The sequence below is a fragment of the Heptranchias perlo genome, chromosome 36, assembly GCF_035084215.1.
Source record: "Heptranchias perlo isolate sHepPer1 chromosome 36, sHepPer1.hap1, whole genome shotgun sequence".
Taxonomy (NCBI): domain Eukaryota; kingdom Metazoa; phylum Chordata; class Chondrichthyes; order Hexanchiformes; family Hexanchidae; genus Heptranchias; species Heptranchias perlo.
The window spans coordinates 838808-858035 of NC_090360.1; the positions used below are offsets into that span (position 1 = coordinate 838808).

The following is a 19228-nucleotide window of genomic DNA, read 5'->3' on the forward strand; positions in this document are numbered from 1 at the left end:
TGCTAGGTATGACTCCAGCCACTGGAGAGTTTTCCCCTTGAATCCCATTGACTTAAATTTTACTAGGGCTCCTTGGTGTCTCACTCTGTCAAATGCTGCCTTGATGCCAAGGGCAGTCACTCTCACCTCACCTCTGGAATTCAGCTCTTTTGTCCATGTTTGGACCAAGGCTGTAATGAGGTCTGGAGCCGAGTGGTCCTGGTGGAACCCAAACTGAGCATCAGTGAGCAGGTTATTGGTGAGTAAGTGCTGCTTGATAGCACTGTTGACGACACCTTCCATCACTTTGATGATTGAGAGTAGACTGATAGGACAGTAATTGGTCGGATTGGATTTGTCCTGCTTTTTGTGGACAGGGCATACCTGGGCAATTTTCCACGTTGTCGGGTAGATGCCAGTGTTATAGCTGTACTGGAACGGCTTGGCTAGGGGCGCAGCTAGTTCTGGAGCACAAGTCTTCAGCACTACAGCCGGGATGTTGTCGGGGCTCATAGCCTTTGTTGTATCCAGTGCACTCATCCGTTTCTTTATCACGTGGAGTGAATCGAATTGGCTGATGACTGGCTTCTGTGATGGTGGGGATATCAGGAGGAGGCCGAGATGGATCGTCCACTCGGCACTACTGGCTGAAGATGGTTGCAAATGCTTCAGCCTTGTCTTTTGCACTCACGTGCTGGACTCCGCCATCATTGAGGATGGGGATGTTCACGGAGCCTCCTCCTCCCATTAGTTGTTTAATTGTCCACCACCATTCACGACTGGATGTGGCAGTACTGCAGAGCTTTGATCTGATCCGTTGGTTGTGGAATCACTTAGCTCTGTCTATAGCATGTTGCTTCCGCTGTTTAGCATGCATGTAGTCCTGAGTTGTAGCTTCACCAGGTTGGCACCTCATTTTTTGGTACGCCTGGTGCTGCTCTTGGCATGCTCTTCTACACTCCTCATTGAACCAGGGTTGATCCCCTGGCTTGTTGGTAATGGTAGAGTGAGGAATATGCCGGGCCATGAGGTTACAGATTGTGCTGGAATATAATTCTGCTGCTGCTGATGGCCCACAGCGCCTCATGGATGCCCAGTTTTGTGCTTCTAGATCTGTTCTGAATCTATCCCATTTAGCGTGGTGATAGTGCCACACAACATGTTGGATGGTGTCCTCAGGGCGAAGACGGGACTTCGTCTCTGCAAGGACTGTGCGGTGGTCACTCCTACCAATACTGTCATGGCCTGATGCATCTGCGACAGGGTAGGTTGGTGAAGACGGGGTCAAGTAGGTTTTTCCCTCGTGTTAGTTCGCTCACCACATGCTGTAGGCCCAGTTTGGCAGCTATATCCTTCAGGGCTCGGTCAGTAGTGCTGCTACCGAGCCACTCTTGATGGACATTGAAGTTCCCCACCCAGAGTACATTCTGTGCCCTTGTTACCCTCAGTGCTTCCTCCAAGTGATGCTCAACATGGAGGAGGACTGATTCATCAGTTGAGGGAGGGTGATAGGTGGTGATCAACAGGAGGTTTCCTTGCCCATGTTTGACCTGATGCTGTGAGATTTGATGGAGTTCGGAGTCGATGTTGAGGACTCCCAGGGCCGCTCCCTCCTGACTGTATATCACTGAACCGACCCCTCTGTTGGGTCTATCCTGCTAGTGGGACAAGACATAGCCAGGGATGGTGTTGGAAGAGTCTGGGACATTGGCTGAAAAGTATGATTCTGAGTGTGTGGCTGTGTCAGGCTGTTGCTTGACTAGTCTGTGGGACAGTTCTCCCAATTTTGGCACAAGTCCCCAGATGTTGGAGAGGGGGACTCTGCACTGTCAACTGGGCTTTGTTTGCCTTTGTCGTGTCCGATACCAGATGGTCCGTCCGGTTTTATTCTTCTGACTTTCTGTAGCGAGATTGTACAACTGAGTGGTTTGCTTGGCCATTTCAGAGGGCGATTAAGAATTAACCACATTGCTGTGGGTCTGGAGTAACATAGCGACCAGACCGGGTGAGGACGGCAGGTTTCCTCCCCTAAAGGACATCCTACAGTAGCTTTTTGTGACTTTTTCAAAAAAAAGTCTTCCTGTTAAAAATGTAAAGCGTTTACCTAAAAGAAAAAATACCTGGTGGTTGAAGGTTTGTGTTGGAGTTTGCTCTGTCCTCATGGTGAATGCACAGAGCTGTGAAGAGCAGAAGGTCCATAGTTTGATCCTCAGACTCTGCTGAACTATCTGTTTGCAGTCAGCGCAGTGTTGGAATCCCCAGTAAGCCTCAGTGCCCTGGCCCAGGGAAGATTTAAATGAGTCATTGTTTCTGCTCCTGTTAACTGTCCAGTGATGCCTGATGGAAATTCCATGTGTGTGGCATGAAAACAAGATCAGGCTCGGCTGAGAGATTCTCTGTGGTTAAAAGGCCTGCTGATGCAGGACAGACTTGATGGAGACCCAATGTGATCTGCCTCCCCTCCTGTGGCTATTGACCCCTTGCTCAGGTATGGCCCCACTCACACAAGGTACTCTGGAACCTTGCCTACAAGCGGCTATAATTCAGGTGCAAGGCTTGACTCTGAATGGAGAACAATGGGTGAGTCCAGTCTACACTCTCCTAATATTTATGATACAGCTTCAGCAAGTTGACTGGATAGCGATTGGAGCAGGAACACTGACTTCCCTGTTTCCCCAGCCCAAAATCCAGAGCACGGAGACCAATTAATTACATCACCCTGGCTGTTGGGACCTGCAACCGCCATTGGCCTGCCTGGCTGAGCTCCTAACTGGACAAACTCACTCAACTAATGGGCAGCCTATATTTGACTTCTAAAATATGTTTTTTTTAATGGCTTTTTTATTGATAAAGGGAAATAGTTCAAAGCATATGTTTGGGGATCATCCTTTCTGACTTAATGGGAAACTGATGGGACTGCATCTTCAGACTCTGAGCTATGGCATCGCAGAATCCCAAGGAACCGCATTAGTGACTAGAAATGCAGGGTTCCTCGGGTCCCCCTCTTTGGGCAGCCTGCAGTCGCAACTCACATTTTGTGCAACCCCGTGGGGTACTGTCTTCTTGACATTATAAGAGCAACCTGACAGCACAGAGCTCGGAGCAGAGTGTGGAAACCACCATCTAGATTATTAACTCTTAAACTTTTTTCCAATAAAATGGGTGAATACTTTTGAATTTAAGAAGTACTCTAGCTAAACTTTCCTTTCCACTTTTAAATTCTGTGTTCCAAAATGGTCTTTACAACACTGGTCATCCTCCACTTGGCAGTTGCCTTGAATCAGTTATAACAGGAATTGAGTGGATGTGGTCTTATCTTCAGATACAACTATCTCACCATAACTGAACTGCACTTATCTCCTGCTGTTGCATTTGTGCCATTGCTGGGCTGTTCTGCATTTAAGTGTAGCAGCAAAGTACCTTTAGTGGCAAACTTTAGGGCCCACTCTTTGCACAGAACACTCCATCAAAAATCTAATTCCCAGTAGTGTTTCATTTTATCTGCACAGGAAAATCCAGTTTCAATGTAATGTTTTGCGAAGAACAATAAGGTACTGCATTTCGGCGATGGTTAGTAGCCTTTTGTCATCAGTCACTGTGTACTGATACTGCTGGATGTTATACATGTCAAAAGGAGTTTTTAATTGGGAGATGTCATGTCCAGTTTTCTGTGTTAACTGTCTTGCAGTCTTAAACTGAAATCTTTAATCAAGAACTCTTAGATTTGCATGTGATCTCAGTTCAAGCAGCAGTGTAGCATGATCTGTTGCCATAGGTGAGCAATCTTAACAGTGACTCTGCTCGGTAAGTGGAAGTATATTCACATTTTCCTTGTGGAGAAGAAACACTACAAAGGAAATAGTGCCAGGAGCCGGATTGTGGGTAATGAGTGTTAAAGGACTTTGATGCAAGGATTTTTCCTTCAATTGCCCAGCATATTGAGCCCTCATCAGCGTTTATAACATCAGATAAATTGACAATTTATTTGCTGACTACAGAACTGTAGAACAGCGTGGTCAAGCAAGGAACAAGTAGATTAGTAAAACAGGCCCTAAGTCATGAATATCTGTTGATAGATTAAGCGGGATAGAAACTCTGTTTGCAGCAGATTGGGAACAAGAGGATTCACATTCTGATGACTTTGTCTTTAATGAATATAGTGTAATGAGGCGAATGTGTAAGAAAGTTGATAAATGAACAGCCTAGTTAGGGTGGGAGAGGACAGCTCATGTAAATGTCAAAGGCGCTTTTCATCCTGTTAATATGTAAAATTACAGCTCCTGTTTTAAAACTGCTGCCATCTTCGAACGCCCATTTAAAAAAAAACACACCATCTCTCTCAATCCTACTCCACCACTTCCTGTTTCTGCACCCTGTCTATGGTTGAAGTTTGAGGCTTGTGTTGCATTGATTGGGACAATACAACTCGAATTCAATTCTGTGACTTGGGGCTTGTGTTCGAATCATAGGTTATAGCACAGAAGGAGGCCATTCGGCCCATTGAGTCAGTGCCAGCTCTATGCAAGAGCAATCCAGCTAGTCCCACTCCCCTGTCCTATCCCCGTAGCCCTATCCCCGTAGCCCTGCAAATCTTTTCCCTTCAAGTACTTATCCAATTCCTTTTTGAAAGCCATGATTGAATCTGCCTCCACCACCCTCTCAGGCAATGCATTCCAGATCCTAACCACTCGCTGTGTTTTTTTTAAAAAAAAAGTTTTTCCTCATGTTGCCTTTTGGTTCTTTTGCCAATCACCTTAAATCTGTGTCCTCTGGTTCTTGACCCTTCTGTCAATGGGAACAGTTTCTCTCTATCCACTCTGTCTAGACTCCTCAGGATTTTGAATACCTCTATCAAATCTCCTCGCAACCGTCTTTGTTCCAAGGAGAACAACCCCAGCTTCTCCAGTCTATCCACGTAACTAAAGTCCCTCATCCCTGGAATCATTCTAGTAAATCTCTTCTGTGCCCTCTTTAAGGCCTTCACATCTTTCCTAAAGTGCGGTGCCCAGAACTGGACGCAATACTCCAGTTGTGGCCAAACCAGTGTTTTATAAAGGTTCACCATGACTTCCTTGCTTTTGTACTCTATGCTTCTATTTATAAAGCCCAGGATCCTGTATGCTTTTTTAACCGCTTTCTCAACCTGCCCTGCCACCGTCAACAATTTGTGCACATATACCCCCAGATCTCTCTGTTCCTGTACCCCTTTTAGAATTGTACCCTTTAGTTTATATTGCCTCTCCTCATTCTTCCTAACAAAATATGTCACCTCGCATTTTCAGCGTTAAATTTCATCTGCCATGTGTCTGCCCATGCCACCAGCCTGTCTATATCCTCTTGAAGTCTATCACTATCCTCCTCACTGTTCACTACCTTCCAAGTTTTGTGTCATCTGTAAATTTGGAAATTGTGCCCTGTACACCCAAGTCCAAGTTATTAATGATCTATCAAGAAAAGCAGTGATCCCAGCACCGACCCTTGGGGAACACCGCTGTGCACCTCCCTCCAGTCCGAAAAACAGCCATTCGCCACTACTCTCTGTTTCCTGTTACTTTTGCCAACTTTGTATCCATTCTGCTACTGCCTCCTTTTATTCCATGGGCTTCAATCTTGATGACAAGCGTATTATGTGGCACTTTATCAAACGCCTTTTGAAAATCGAAAGACACCACGTCAATTGCATTGCCCTCATCAACCCTCTGTTATCCTGCTCTTTTATAGTTTGGAGGTTTTTAATTCTATTAGTGGTTCTCCATTTTGTGTATCTGCTCTCCTGATTTTCTAACTTGCTTCACTCATCTGCTGACCGTCTTGGTTCACATTCAGTATCTGTCAGAAAAGTACAAAATAGCAAAAAGGCAACCTCAAAAAAAAATCCCAATGTAAGGGGCATGAGCAATGAGGAAAAGGTTTTAGAAAGCTTGGTTTCTATAGACTAGAAAGAGTTAACGGACAAAGTATCAAATTCATGGATAAGATAAACCCTGAATATTTGAAAATTATTCATTCGTCCTGATATCTAAGAAGGCAGCCGGAATATCGTTTTTTGCAGTGAGTTCTTTGATGACTGACTGATTTTTGCTGGGAATGAGTGGGTGCAGATTGAACAGCAGATCCCAGATACACCAGGTTGGGGATTTTGATTATTCAAACAAGATTTCTTCAGCTGGTGTTTATATTCAGCATCAGCGACGCAACAGGTCTCATAGCAGATGTCTTCCTGGATGGTTTCTCGCCATGCTTTCAAGTTATTCCCACTTATGGACATCTACTTTACGCTTTTAAGCAGTCTTTATATCTCTTGCTGACCGCCATGAAATCACCAATGTGCCAAAAAAATCATCTTCGGGATTCCTTCATCAGACGTTCGCACCACATGACCTGACCATTGTAGCCATGCCTTCCTGATCAGAGCATCTTTGCTTCAGCTTCCAGAGAAACGGGGTAGTAGGCCTCCCCATTTTCTCCCTCCTGCCCCATATAAATGTTGCCTACACATATTAAGCTGGTCGTGGAAATGGCAATGGAAATGAGGTGCAAGAGCAGCTTAGAGAAAGGCACCAGGAGCCGGTGTAACGGGGAAATGTTCAGGGTGAAGGAAGATACCATCCAGAACTTGATTGTGAGTGAGCCAAGTGAAAGACCCTTGAAGGTCATGGGCAGAATGTGAATGGAAGACATATTGCATGTCTACACAGCTGTGGTTTTGTTAAACCAGATGATAATGTTCAACCTATGGCTCACAGCTGAGATGGAGGAGTGATGGAGCTAACTGGAGTTGGTGGAGTTAGCAGTGTTGGAGTGGTAAATCAGACGGTGAGGAAACTCTCAGGTGTGTGGAATTGCTGCTGAGCTGCTTAAAGATTGAGGGTGGAGAACTGAGGTGGTGAAAGCTTTGCTGTGCCACCTAAACAAGGTGGAAAAGAAAAATAACTCCAATTTGGAATGCAGGAGTTCTGAAGCCATTACTGTGCTTAGGGTATCAGATGATGGCCAGAGATTCTTAAGTGCAACAAAAATCAGTGTGCCATCAGAGGCCATGAATGTACTGACCAGATCCTCATGCAGAGACAGGTGATAGAAAAGTGCCTAGAGTATGGAAAGATCTTTCTATCAGGAGTTTAGAGACTGTCCCCAACTCTTTACAATCTATATTAACGATTTGGAGGAGGGGACCGAGTGTAACATATCAAAGTTTGCAGATGATACAAAGATGGGAGGGAAAGTAGAGAGTGAGGAGGACATAAAAAACCTACAAGGGGATATAGACAGGCTGGGTGAGTGGGCGGAGATTTGGCAGATGCAATACAATATTGGAAAATGTGAGATTATGCACTTTGGCAGGAAAAATCAGAGAGCAAGTTATTATCTTAATGGCGAAAAACTGGAAAGTACTGCAGTACAAAGGGATCTGGGGGTCCTAGTGCAAGAAAATCAAAAAGTTAGTATGCAGGTGCAGCCGGTGATCAAGAAGGCCAACGGAATGTTGGCTTTTATTGCTAGGGGGATAGAATATAAAAACAGGGAGGTATTGCTGCAGTTATATAAGGTATTGGTGAGACCGCACCTGGAATACTGCATACAGTTTTGGTGTCCATACTTAAGAAAAGACATACTTGCTCTCGAGGCAGTACAAAGAAGGTTCACTCGGTTAATCCCGGGGATGAGGGGGTGGACATTTGAGGAGAGGTTGAGTAGATTGGGACTCTACTCATTGGAGTTCAGAAGAATGAGAGGCGATCTTATTGAAACATATAAGATTGTGAAGGGGCTTGATCGGGTGGATGCGGTAAGGATGTTCCCAAGGATGGGTGAAACTAGAACTAGGGGGCATAATCTTAGAATAAGGGGCTGCTCTTTCAAAACTGAGATGAGGAGAAACTTCTTCACTGAGGGTAGTAGGTCTGTGGAATTTGCTGCCCCAGGAAGCTGTGGAAGCTACATCATTAAATAAATTTACAACAGAAATAGACAGTTTCCTAGAAGTAAAGGGAATTCGGGGTTACGGGGAGCGGGCAGGAAATTGGACATGAATTTAGATTTGAGGTCAGGATCAGATCAGCCATGATCTTATTGAATGGCGGAGCAGGCTCGAGGGGCCGATTGACCTACTCCTGCTCCTATTTCTTATGTTCTTATGTCTGCTGCCCATTTGACTTGGTGACCTAGGTCAGAAACTTCATTCACTTCTCTGGTCGAATACAAGCACCCTTCTGAATCCATCACAATGTCAGTCATAGGAAGCATCAAGAACATGAAGCTTGGAACTAGGCTGCTCCATACATTACCAAGTCAGTAATAGACTTTTTCTTCTCTTCCCCAATCCCCTGCCCCACAAGAACTCTGTAATCCAGGGGTCTTCAAACTATGGTTTGTGGAGCATTCATGGTCCCCAAGCCCTGGCAATCCAGCCCTAAAACAAACTTTTTGTGGTTTTACCTGTTAGAATTTTGGCAACTTGGAAGGTTGGAAAGGGCTATTTTTATTGGTGAATAAAAACTTAAACCAGCCCCCCAGGATTTGTTAGTATGTGGGGTACATGCAGATTAGTGGGAACACTGATTTAAAGTTTGGTCACTGAAGCTCCACAGCATGCACCTATGTGGCCCACAGAGGCAACAAGCTGGAATATCCCTCATGCAATCTCATCTAAGCTGCCACGTGCATTACACTGATATTTTATATCTAATTCTTGATCCCCTCTCAGCGGGTATTGATTCAGTTCCCCATTAAAGCTATCATTTGACCCTGAATTAAGTATTGCATGCAGCAAATTAACTACCATCATGGAGTATGCTTTCACATTACACCAGTAACACTTTCCCCCCCTCAATTTCTCTTGCACTTGTGAGCGTGGTAGAAGCAAGAGCCTGTAACACAGGACAGGAGCAATGTTGGTGATTTAACTCAAATTTCTTTAAGCATGGTGTAGGTGCTTCGTGTATTTTTCTGACCCACGAGCTATTGCCTTGTATGCGGAGCAGTGTCATGTAGACATTTTCTGACCGATCAGATCCTATGGGTGGTGGATATAGCCTGACTCTGGCTTCTCCGGTGTTTGGCTGTGGCATAAGGCTGGCGAAGAGAGACAATGGACCTAAAATGAATGGGTTGGTTTTGTTGAACTTTGCAAACAACAAACCAGGCTGGAAAGTGAGAGTTGTGAGGATAGACTTGAAATACTTGGGCTATTTCCATTGAAGTAGAGAAGATTCAGCAGAGGTTTTTAAAATTGTGAAGGGGTCTGATGGGTTGAATAGGAAAAGACTATTTCCTCTTGTTTGGGAATCAGTCACAAAGGGTTATCAATCTGCTCGACAAAGTGGAAAATTGCTCAAGTATGTCCTGTCTATAGAAAACAGGATAAATCCAATCTGGCTAATTACTGCCCCATCAGTCTACTCTCAATCATCAGCAAAGTGATGGAAGGTGCCGTTGACAGTGTTATCAAGCGGCACTTACTCACCAATAAGCTGCCCGCTTATGTTCAGTTTGGGTTCCGTCAGGACCACTCGGCTCCAGACCTCATTACAGCCTTGACCGAGTGTGACACCAAGGAGCCCTAGAAAATTGAAGTCAATGGGAATCGGGGAAAACACTCCAGTGGCTGGAGTCATACCTAGCACAAAGGAAGATGGTAGTGGTTGTTGGAGGCCAATCATCTCAGCCCCAGGGCGTTGCTGCAGGAATTCCTCAGGGCAGTGTCCTAGGCCCAACCATCTTCAGCTGCTTCATCAATGAACTTCCCTCCATCATAAGGTCAGAAGTAGGGATGTTCTCTGATTGCACAGTGTTCAGTTCCATTCGCAACCCCTCAGATAATGAAGCAGTCCGTGCCTGCGTGCAGCAAGCCCTGAACAACATCCCGGCTGGGCTGATAAGTGGCAAGTAACATTCGTGCCAGGCAATGATCATCTCTAACGAGAGAGAGTCTAACCACCTCCTTGACATTCAACGGCATTACTATTGCCGAATCCCCCATCAATATCCTGGGGATCACCATTCACCAGAAACATAACTGGACCAGCCACATACTGTGGTTACAAGAGCAGGTCAGAGGCTGGGTATTCTTCTGTGAGTGACTCACCTCCTGACACCCCAAAGCCTTCCCACCATCTACAAGGCACAACGCAGGAGTGTGATAGAATAATCTCCACTTGCCTGGATGAGTGCAGCTCCAACAACACTCAAGCAGCTCGACACCATCCAGGACAAAGCAGCCCGCTTGATTGGCACCCCATCCAACCTCTTAAATATGCACACTCCCTTCACCACCGGCGCACAGTGGCTGCAGTGTGCACCATCCACAGGATGCACTGCAGCAACTCGCCAAGGCTTCTTCGACAGCACCTCCCAAACCCACGACCTCTACCACCTAGAAAGACAAGGGCAACAGTCACATGGGAACAACACCACCTGCACGTTCCCCTCCAAGTCACACACCATCCCGACTTGGAAATATATAGTCATTCCTTCATAGTCACTGGGTCAAAATCCTGGAACTCCCTACCTAACAGCACTATGGGAGTACTTTCGCCACACGGACTGCAATGGTTCAAGAAGGCGGCTCGTCACCTTTTCGAGGGCGATTGGGGATGGGCAATAAATGCTGGCCTTGCCAGTGACACCCACATTCAATGAATGAATAAATAAAAAAAATCAGAATGGAGAGTGAGGCGAAAGGCTAGGAGAAACTTCACACAGTATTGTAGCATGGAATGCTTTTTTAAAATTCATTCTACTGATGTGGGCATCGCTGGCAAGGCCATCATTTATTGTCGATCAACTTTTTTTTTTATTCGTTCACAGTATTTATATGGCTGGTCCAGTTCAGTTTCTGGTCAATGGTGACCCCCAGGATGTTGATGGTGGGGGATTCGGCGATGGTAATGCCGTTGAATGTCAAGGGGAGGTGGTTAGACTCTCTCTTGTTGGAGATGGTCATTGCCTGGCACTTATCTGGCGCGAATGTTATTTGCCACTTATGAGCCCAAGCCTGGATGTTGTCCAGGTCTTGCTGCATGCGGGCTCGGACTGCTTCATTATCTGAGGGGTTGCGAATGGAACTGAACACTGTGCAGTCATCAGCGAACATCCCCATTTCTGACCTTATGATGGAGGGAAGGTCATTGATGAAGCAGCTGAAGATGGTTGGGCCTAGGACACTGCCCTGAGGAACTCCTGCAGCAATGCCCTGGGGCTGAGATGATTGGCCTCCAACAACCACTACCATCTTCCTTTGTGCTAGGTATGACTCCAGCCACTGGAGAGTTTTCCCCCTGATTCCCATGGACTTCAATTTTACTAGGGCTCCTTGGTGCCACACTCGGTCAAATGCTGCCTTGATGTCAAGGGCAGTCATTCTCACCTCACCTCTGGAATTCAGCTCTTTTGTCCATGTTTGGACCAAGGCTGTAATGAGGTCTGGAGCCGAGTGGTCCTGGCGGAGCCCAAACTGAGCATCGGTGAGCAGGTTATTGGTGAGTAAGTGCTGCTTGATAGCACTGTCGACGACACCTTCCATCACTTTGCTGATGATTGAGAGTAGACTGATGGGGCGGTAATTGGCCGGATTGGATTTGTCCTGCTTTTTGTGGACAGGACATACCTGGGCAATTTTCCACATTGTCGGGTAGATGCCAGTGTTGTAGCTGTACTGGAACAGCTTGGCTAGGGGCGCAGCTAGTTCTGGAGCACAAGTCTTCAGCACTACAGCTGGGATGTTGTCGGGGCCCATAGCCTTTGCTGTATCCAGTGCACTCAGCCGTTTCTTGATATCACGTGGAGTGAATCGAATTGGCCGAAGACTGGCTTCCGTGATGGTGGGGATATCGGGAGGAGGCTGAGATGGATTATCCACTCGGCACTTCTGGCTGAAGATGGTTGCAAACGCTTCAGCCTTGTCTTTTTTTACAGCTGTAGTCAGTGTGGTGAAGGTGTTAGGTAGGGAGTTCCAGGATTTTGAATCAGCGATCTGAAGGAACAGTGATATATGCCCAAGTCGGGATGGTGTGTGACTTGGAGGTGATGGTGTTCCGAGTACATGTTTCCCTTGTCCTTCTAGGTGGTAGAAGTTGCAGGTTTGGGAGGTGCTGTCGAAGAAGCCTTGGTGAGTTGCTGCAGTGCATCAGTACACACTGTAGCCACAGTGCGCCGGTGGTGGAGGGAGTGGATGTTTAAGGTGGTGGATGAGCTGCCGATCAAGCGGGCTGCTTTGTCCTGAATGTGTCGAGTTTCTTGTACTCATCCAGGCAAGTGGAGAGTATTACATCACACTCCTGACTTGTATTTTGTAGGTGGGGTGGAGGGACTTCAGGAAGTCAGGAAGGTGAGCTGCTCACCGCAGAATACCCAGTCTCTGACCTGCTCTGGTAGCTGCAGTATTTATGGCTGGCCTAGTTGAGTTTCTGGTCAATGGTGACCCCCAAGATGTTGGATTTAGCGATGGTGATGTCATGGGGAGGTAGTTGGGCTCTCTCTTGTTGGAAATGGTAATTTCCTGGCAATTGTATGGTGTGAATGTTACTTGCTACTTATCAGCCCAAGTCTGGATCTTGTCCAGATGTTGCTGCATGCGGGCATGGACTGTTTCATTATCTGAGGAAATCCAAATAGAGCTGAATACTGTGCAATTAGCCTGGGGCTTTGCCCCGGGGAATGGTTCAGGCAGTGACTACTGAATCTTTTAAGGGAAAATTGAATAAATATTTCAACCAAGAAGGGTGCAGAGCCAAAAGGAGATTGCGAAGCAGTGGAATTAGTACTGGATTGCTCTAGCAAAGAGACAGCACAGCCACAATGGGCTGAATGACCTCCTTCTGTGCTGTACACTTCTGTGCTTCAAATTAATAGCTTTGGGCGGCTCGGGGGACATTGGTATTCCTGCACCTTGGTAGCTGTTTTCCTCTTCCACGGTTCTTCCATTTAAAGTCCCTAATAATTGAAAAACAGAAATTCAATTCCTTGAAAATGTTAATTTGCTTTTCTCCTACGTAATTTTCAAAATATGAAATGTGATAACTGCCTCTATCCTGGTGGGTTAACCAGTGAGCCCGTCACAGTGCAAACGTGGCTTGTCTATGAAACTGTTTCAAATTGCTAGTGGGTCAAACTGCACGGAGCAATTCTTCGTACACACAGAATCTGAACACTGGCAAAAATACTCCTGACTGGTAGCATATTGCTGTTAATTCATGAAAATATACAGTGACCATCTTATTGTTGAGCAGTTGAAACTTTGTTTCTGTGGGTGATTTTATGAAGGATGAGATCTTCCTAATGCATATTTGCTGTTTTTCAAAATGGTGCTGTAAAGAAGCATTGACTCTTGAAAAGTATGCTCACAATCCACTACATTAAAACTGAGGGTAATCGGAATGCACTAACGCAAACTTTGTGTGAGATTAGAAATGAGCAGAGCTGTAAGATTTCCAGTTCACGTGGAGATTGAAACTTTTGTGTGTCGATGCTGCGTGGTATTAGAACCTGGTTGGTGAATAATTTTGTCTTGCCACTTGGAAACGGCTTTGTGCTGCTTTCAGTGAGTGGTCTGAGGAGTTGTTCCATCCCACAGCAGTGTTGGCTTTGCTGCCCTCATATGTACTTACCAGCAACAACAACCACTCGATCTGGTGATTTCCCAAGGAGCCCTTCCTCCTTCAGCTTTCACTTATTTGGAATTTCCTCATCTTAAGACAAACATAAAAAGAAACTAGAAAGTGGAACTCTGCAGACTGATTTTTATAATAAATATAATATGTTAACAATCCCAGATCTATTCTTGTACAACCTCTTCTGTAAAGCTAGCAATCTATTTCTGTTGAATAATGAAGCGTCTACGAACGCAAGAAATAGGAGCAGGAGAAAGCTGATCTTTGACCTCAACTCCACTTTCCTGCCCGATTCCCTTAGTGTCCAAATATCCATTGATCTCAGACTTAAATCATCAACATAAGTAAATTCATCAGTGGAGTGCTAAATTAGTAAAAGTCGTTAACCTGACGACTTAAAAGTGGCATTCAAGCCAGCATTTGACATTAGCCTAGTTTGAGATTTTTGGGACTTACTCACAAACAAGTATTTTGCTGGGTTTTTTTTGGCAAGATGGGAAGAAGCAACGTCCAGGCTAGGAGCTACTGCCTGGTAACTTCATTCCAATTCTTCAATTCGATTCAGGAATGGGGTTTGTGCATATTGAGCATACGTTTGTTAAATGCACTACAGATTAACTCCCGTGGAATAAAATGTTGCCCAGCAGAAAGATTCAAGCACTTATTTTCATCAATCTGTTTTCACTGAAAATTTCAAATGTAAGTGTTACAGCTAAATAGGTAAACATCACTGGGCAGGGGGCTAATATTTCAAAAAAAGTACTTGCTAGAAAGACAGAAGCCCTATATTTATGCAAAGTGAAACTGGAGTGACAGTCTCATGTACATATGTCTATTCTGTTCAAAATTGTGCCTTCAAGCCCCACTCCAAGACTTGAGTACACAATCAGTGTAGTACATTGTCCGAAATGCTGTCCTTTGGAAAGGACATTAAATGGAGACCATGTCTCTCAAAGTTACAGCTCCCATGGCACTATCTGAAGGTGAACAGGCAGTTGTTTTCACAACCAAGCCTACCAAAAAGAGATCAACAGGTTATTTATCTTATTCCTGTTTGTAGGACCTTGCCTTGTATAAAATGGCTGTTGTGTTTGTCTACATAAGTCACTGGATTTGAAAATAATCCATCGTGATAGACTAGGGGAAATCTGGATCAACAACAACTTGCATTTATGTAGGGCCTTTAATAGGCCACTCTAATGGGTCGAAAAGCTGACAAGTCCCCTGGACCTGATGGGTTGCATCCGAGGGTCTTAAAGGAAGTGGATGCATTGGTTGTTACCTTCCAGAATTCACTAGATTCTGGAAAGGTCCCAGCGGATTGGAAAACCGCAAACATAACACCCCTATTCAAGAAGGGAGTGAGACAGAAAGCAAGAAACTATAGACCAGTTAGCCTAACGTCTGTCATTGGGAAAATGCTAGAATCCATTATTAAGGAAGTAGTAGCAGGACATTTGGAAACACATGATACAATCAAGGAGAGTCAACATGGTTTTATGAAGGAGAAATCATGTCTGACAAATTTATTAGAGTTCTTTGAGGAAGTAACAGGCAGAGTGGATAAAGGGGAACCAATGGATGCAGTATGTTTGGATTTCCAAAAGGCATTCGATAAGGTGCCACATAAAAGATTACTGCACAAGATAAGAGCTCATGGTGTTGGGGGTAATATACTGGCATGGATAGAGGATTGGCCAACTAACAGAAAACAAAGAGTCGGGATAAAAGGGTCATTTTCAAAATGGCAATCTGTAACTAGTGGGGTGCCGCAGGGATCAGTGCTGGGGCCTCAACTATTTACAATATATATCAATGACTTGGATGAATGAACAGAGTGTCTTCTGGCCAAATTTGCTGATGATGCAAAGATAGGTGGAAAAGCAAGTTGTGATGAGGACACAGTGTCTGCAAAGGGATATTGACCGGTTAAGCGAATGGGCAAAAATTTGGCAGATGGAATATAATGTGGGAAAATGTGAAGTCATCCACTTTGGGAGGAAAAATAAAAAAGCAAAATATTATTTGAATGGAGAAATACTACAAAATGCTGCGGTACAGAGGGATCTGGGTGTCCTCATACATGAAACACAAAAAGTCAACATACAGGTGCAGCAGGTAATCTGGAAGGCAAACGGAATATTGGTCTTTATTTCTAGGGAGATGGAGTATAAAAGCAGGGAAGTCATGCTACAACTGGTGAGACCACACCTGGAGTACTGCGTACAGTTCTGGTGCCCTTATTTAAGGAAGGACATACTTGCATTGGAGGCAGTTCAGAGAAGGTTCACTCGGTTGATTCCGGGTATGGAAGGGTTGTCTTATGAGGAAAGATTGAACAGGTTGGGTCTATACTCATTTGGAGTTTAGAAGAATGAGAGGAGATGTTATTGAAACATACAAGATTCTGAGGGGACTCGATAGAGTAGATGCTGAGAGGATGTTACCCCTCATGGGGGAATCTAAAACTAGGGGGCATAATCTCAGAATAAGGGATCGCCTGTTTAAGACAGAAATGAGGAGGAATTTCTTCTCCCAGAGGGTCATGAATCTTTGGAATTCTTTACTTCAGCTGTGGAGGCTGAGTCATTGAATACATTCAAGGCTGAGTTAGACAAATTTTTGATGAGCAAGGGAGTCAAAAGATATGGGGAAAGGGCGGGAAAGTGGAGTTGAGGTAAAAATCAGATCAGCCGTGATCTCATTAAATGGCGGAGCAGGCTCGTGGGGCCGAATGGCCTCCTCCTGCTCCTCTCTCTTATGGTCTTATGTTCTAAAACGTCCCAAGGCACTTCACAGGAATGTAATCAAATAAAATTTTGACACTCAGCCACATGAGATATTAGGACAGATGACCAAAAGCTTGGTCAAAGAGGTAGGTTTTAAGGAGCGTCTTAAAGGAGGAGAGAGAGATGGTGAGGTGGAGAGGTTTAGGGAGAGAATTCCAGAGCTTAGGGCCTAGGCAGCTGAAGGCACAGACATCAATGGTGGAGCGATTAAAATCGGGGATCTGCAAGAGGCCAGAATGGGAGGAGCACAGAGATCTGGGAGGATTGTAGGGCTGGAGGAAGTTGCAGAGATAGGGAGGGGCGAGGCCATGGAGGGATTTGAAGATAAGGATCAGAATTTTAAAATCGAGGCATTGCAGGAATAGAAGTAGGTCAGGGATGATGGGAGAACGGGACTTGGTGCGAGTTAGGAAACAGGCAGTAGAGTTTTGGATGAGCTCAAGTTTACAGAGGCTGGAAGATGGGAGGCCAGTCAGGAGAGCATTAGAATAGTCAAGTCTGGAGGTAACGAAAGTATGGATGAGGGTTCTGCAGATGAGCTGAGGTAGGTGCTGTATAGATGCAAGTCCTTTCATTATTCTTTCCATGATTTGTATGAATCTTGTGCACCACAACTAATTGTGGACTTCTACTTGTACAGTAACAGTACGTCAGTGGAGTGTACTGTAGGGGAGGGACAAGGGCTTACACCTCAAACTACTTGTGATAGAGACCGACTAGGGCAAGGAGGGATTTAAAATTGCAGTCTAATTAAAATGCAGCCACAATTGAGGAGGAAGTCCTGAGATGAACTGAATGAGTAAGTTTACTGAAATACATATTCTGAAATATTTTTTGTTTTGCAGAGGTGAAGCACCAAGATCCATTGAGAGAAGGAATTGAGAAAAACAGTTTTCCTAAGAACAAGAATGCAGCTGAAAATGAAAAGAAACCTAAGGCGCCCAGTCCATTGCTGGTTGGCTTTAAAACTGATGGATTGCCCTCGGATAGTTGGGATGAGATCATGAAGAGCTCAGGGTCCCCCTCTGAAATAATTCAGAGGACAGAATTCCAGCCATGGGTTGGTGGACTTGGACGTATACCCTGTATCAAAAATGAGGCCTCTGACTGCAGGCAGGGAAGACTAGGAGGCACTTCCTTAAATCCTGATAAGCCTCTGGACCTGAAAGGTAACCGAAGAACTTTTGGGAGGGGAGAACATCCCAGCTGCAAGGATGAGGAAATGGAGAATGACTCCCAGCCTCCCAGGTCAAACTGCAGGACATACTATCGTTCCAATAAAGGTAAATCAGGAAGTGCTGGCACAACAAATTTCGATAAAGTAATTGATGGCACTGGGAAATCTGCACAGGCGGACCTGACATTGGGTAAGGACAACCTAAAACCAGACACCAAAATCTCATCAGGGACAACAGGCAAGATGTCTACAGCTCGGACTGCAAGAGACACCATCACCTTACCCTCATCTTATCTATCACCGTGCAATGTCACACTTCAGGACACCACAGACCGTAGTATGGATGAGTTCGCCACCAGCCCAGCTGACCTGGGAGAAGCAGGGCGCTTGCGGAGAAAAACCGAAACTGCGGCAGGTAAGGCCACGGTCCGATTTCGACCAACCCACTCCAAATCCAAAAAGGATGTGAAGCTGGAGTTCTTTGGGTTTGATGAACAGGATGAGCAGGAGGGGGAGGAAGGTGCCCTCCGCTCCACTGGTTGTGCCGCCAACTATAAAATCAAGTACTTTGGTTTTGATGATCTAAGTGAGAGCTCCGATGAGGACGAGGACTCAGAGTCAGAAGGCAGACGCAAGAAAAAAGCTTCAGATAGAATGGGTGAAATTGTGGCACTGCTGTCGAGCTCTGAATCGACTGGAGACTCTCAGGGGAGCCAGCTGCAGTCTCAGGACAGCACAAACACAGGTAGGTGACGACTCGCATCTAAAACTGAGATTGGAACAGTTTGCTTCATCAGCATTGGGTTTGTATCTGCGTGTTCTGCTGAAGGGTAAATGGATCCAGTCTGGTTTGATGGAGTCTGGGAAAGCTCAGTTGTAAATAGGAACATAAGTTCAAGAGTAGGCCATTCAGCCTCGAACCCGTTCCACCATTCAATCAGGTCATGGCTGATCTATATCTTATACTTGGCAAAAGGTGAAGTTCACAAATACTCAAAATGCTGAGGCCGCACTTGTCTGATAAGTATTCGCGTTAGGGGATCCAGAGCAGAACTGAGCACATGTGGCGGGGGTGAAGTATGGGGGGAAACTAATTGTTAATTAACTTAGTTGCTGTAAAAGTATTCTAGTACAGAATTATTTCTATGAAACTGATTAATACTAAACATATAGCCAAATGCCCCCACATTTTTCTACTTGTGATGGCGTTCTGTAATATGTTAAACTAGGGGGTTGCATCTGTTAAGTTGCTACAGTGTTTTAGTGTGCCAGACAACAAATGTATAAATGAAACCCACTATAACCAGACTGAAACACTGACGTTAAGCTCTAAAGTTAGCGTGTCACACATGGTCTTATCAAATTAATGCAGACGAGTGCAATGGCCTGTACCCTCAGTACTGGTTAACATGTAAGTTTGGGCAGTGGGCCAGATAGTTGGGGTAGTTGAGCACATTCACCATGTTTCACATTGTTTATGTAAATCTGGTGGGCAGGTTTAACTACAAGTTTGTACAGCGTTCTTGTTTCCCAGTATTTTGAGTGTTCGTGAACTCCACCTTTTGCCAAGAATAAACTAGTCATGTAAGCTGTGTAAGTTTTATATAAAGTAGTTGTGTCTGACTAACTTGATTGAATTTTTTGAGCAGGTAACAAGGAGGGTCGATGAGGGT

General features: G+C 45.1%; 1 protein-coding gene across 1 annotated transcript in view; it reads left to right on the forward strand.

Annotated features, from left to right (window-relative positions):
- Positions 1-19228, forward strand: part of LOC137303997 (wings apart-like protein homolog) — a 133298-nt gene that overhangs the window by 45599 nt on the left and 68471 nt on the right. The window contains exon 3 of the mRNA XM_067972385.1: positions 17224-18300. Within this exon, the coding sequence (XP_067828486.1) occupies positions 17224-18300 (1077 nt within the window). The remainder of the gene's footprint in view (positions 1-17223; positions 18301-19228) is intronic.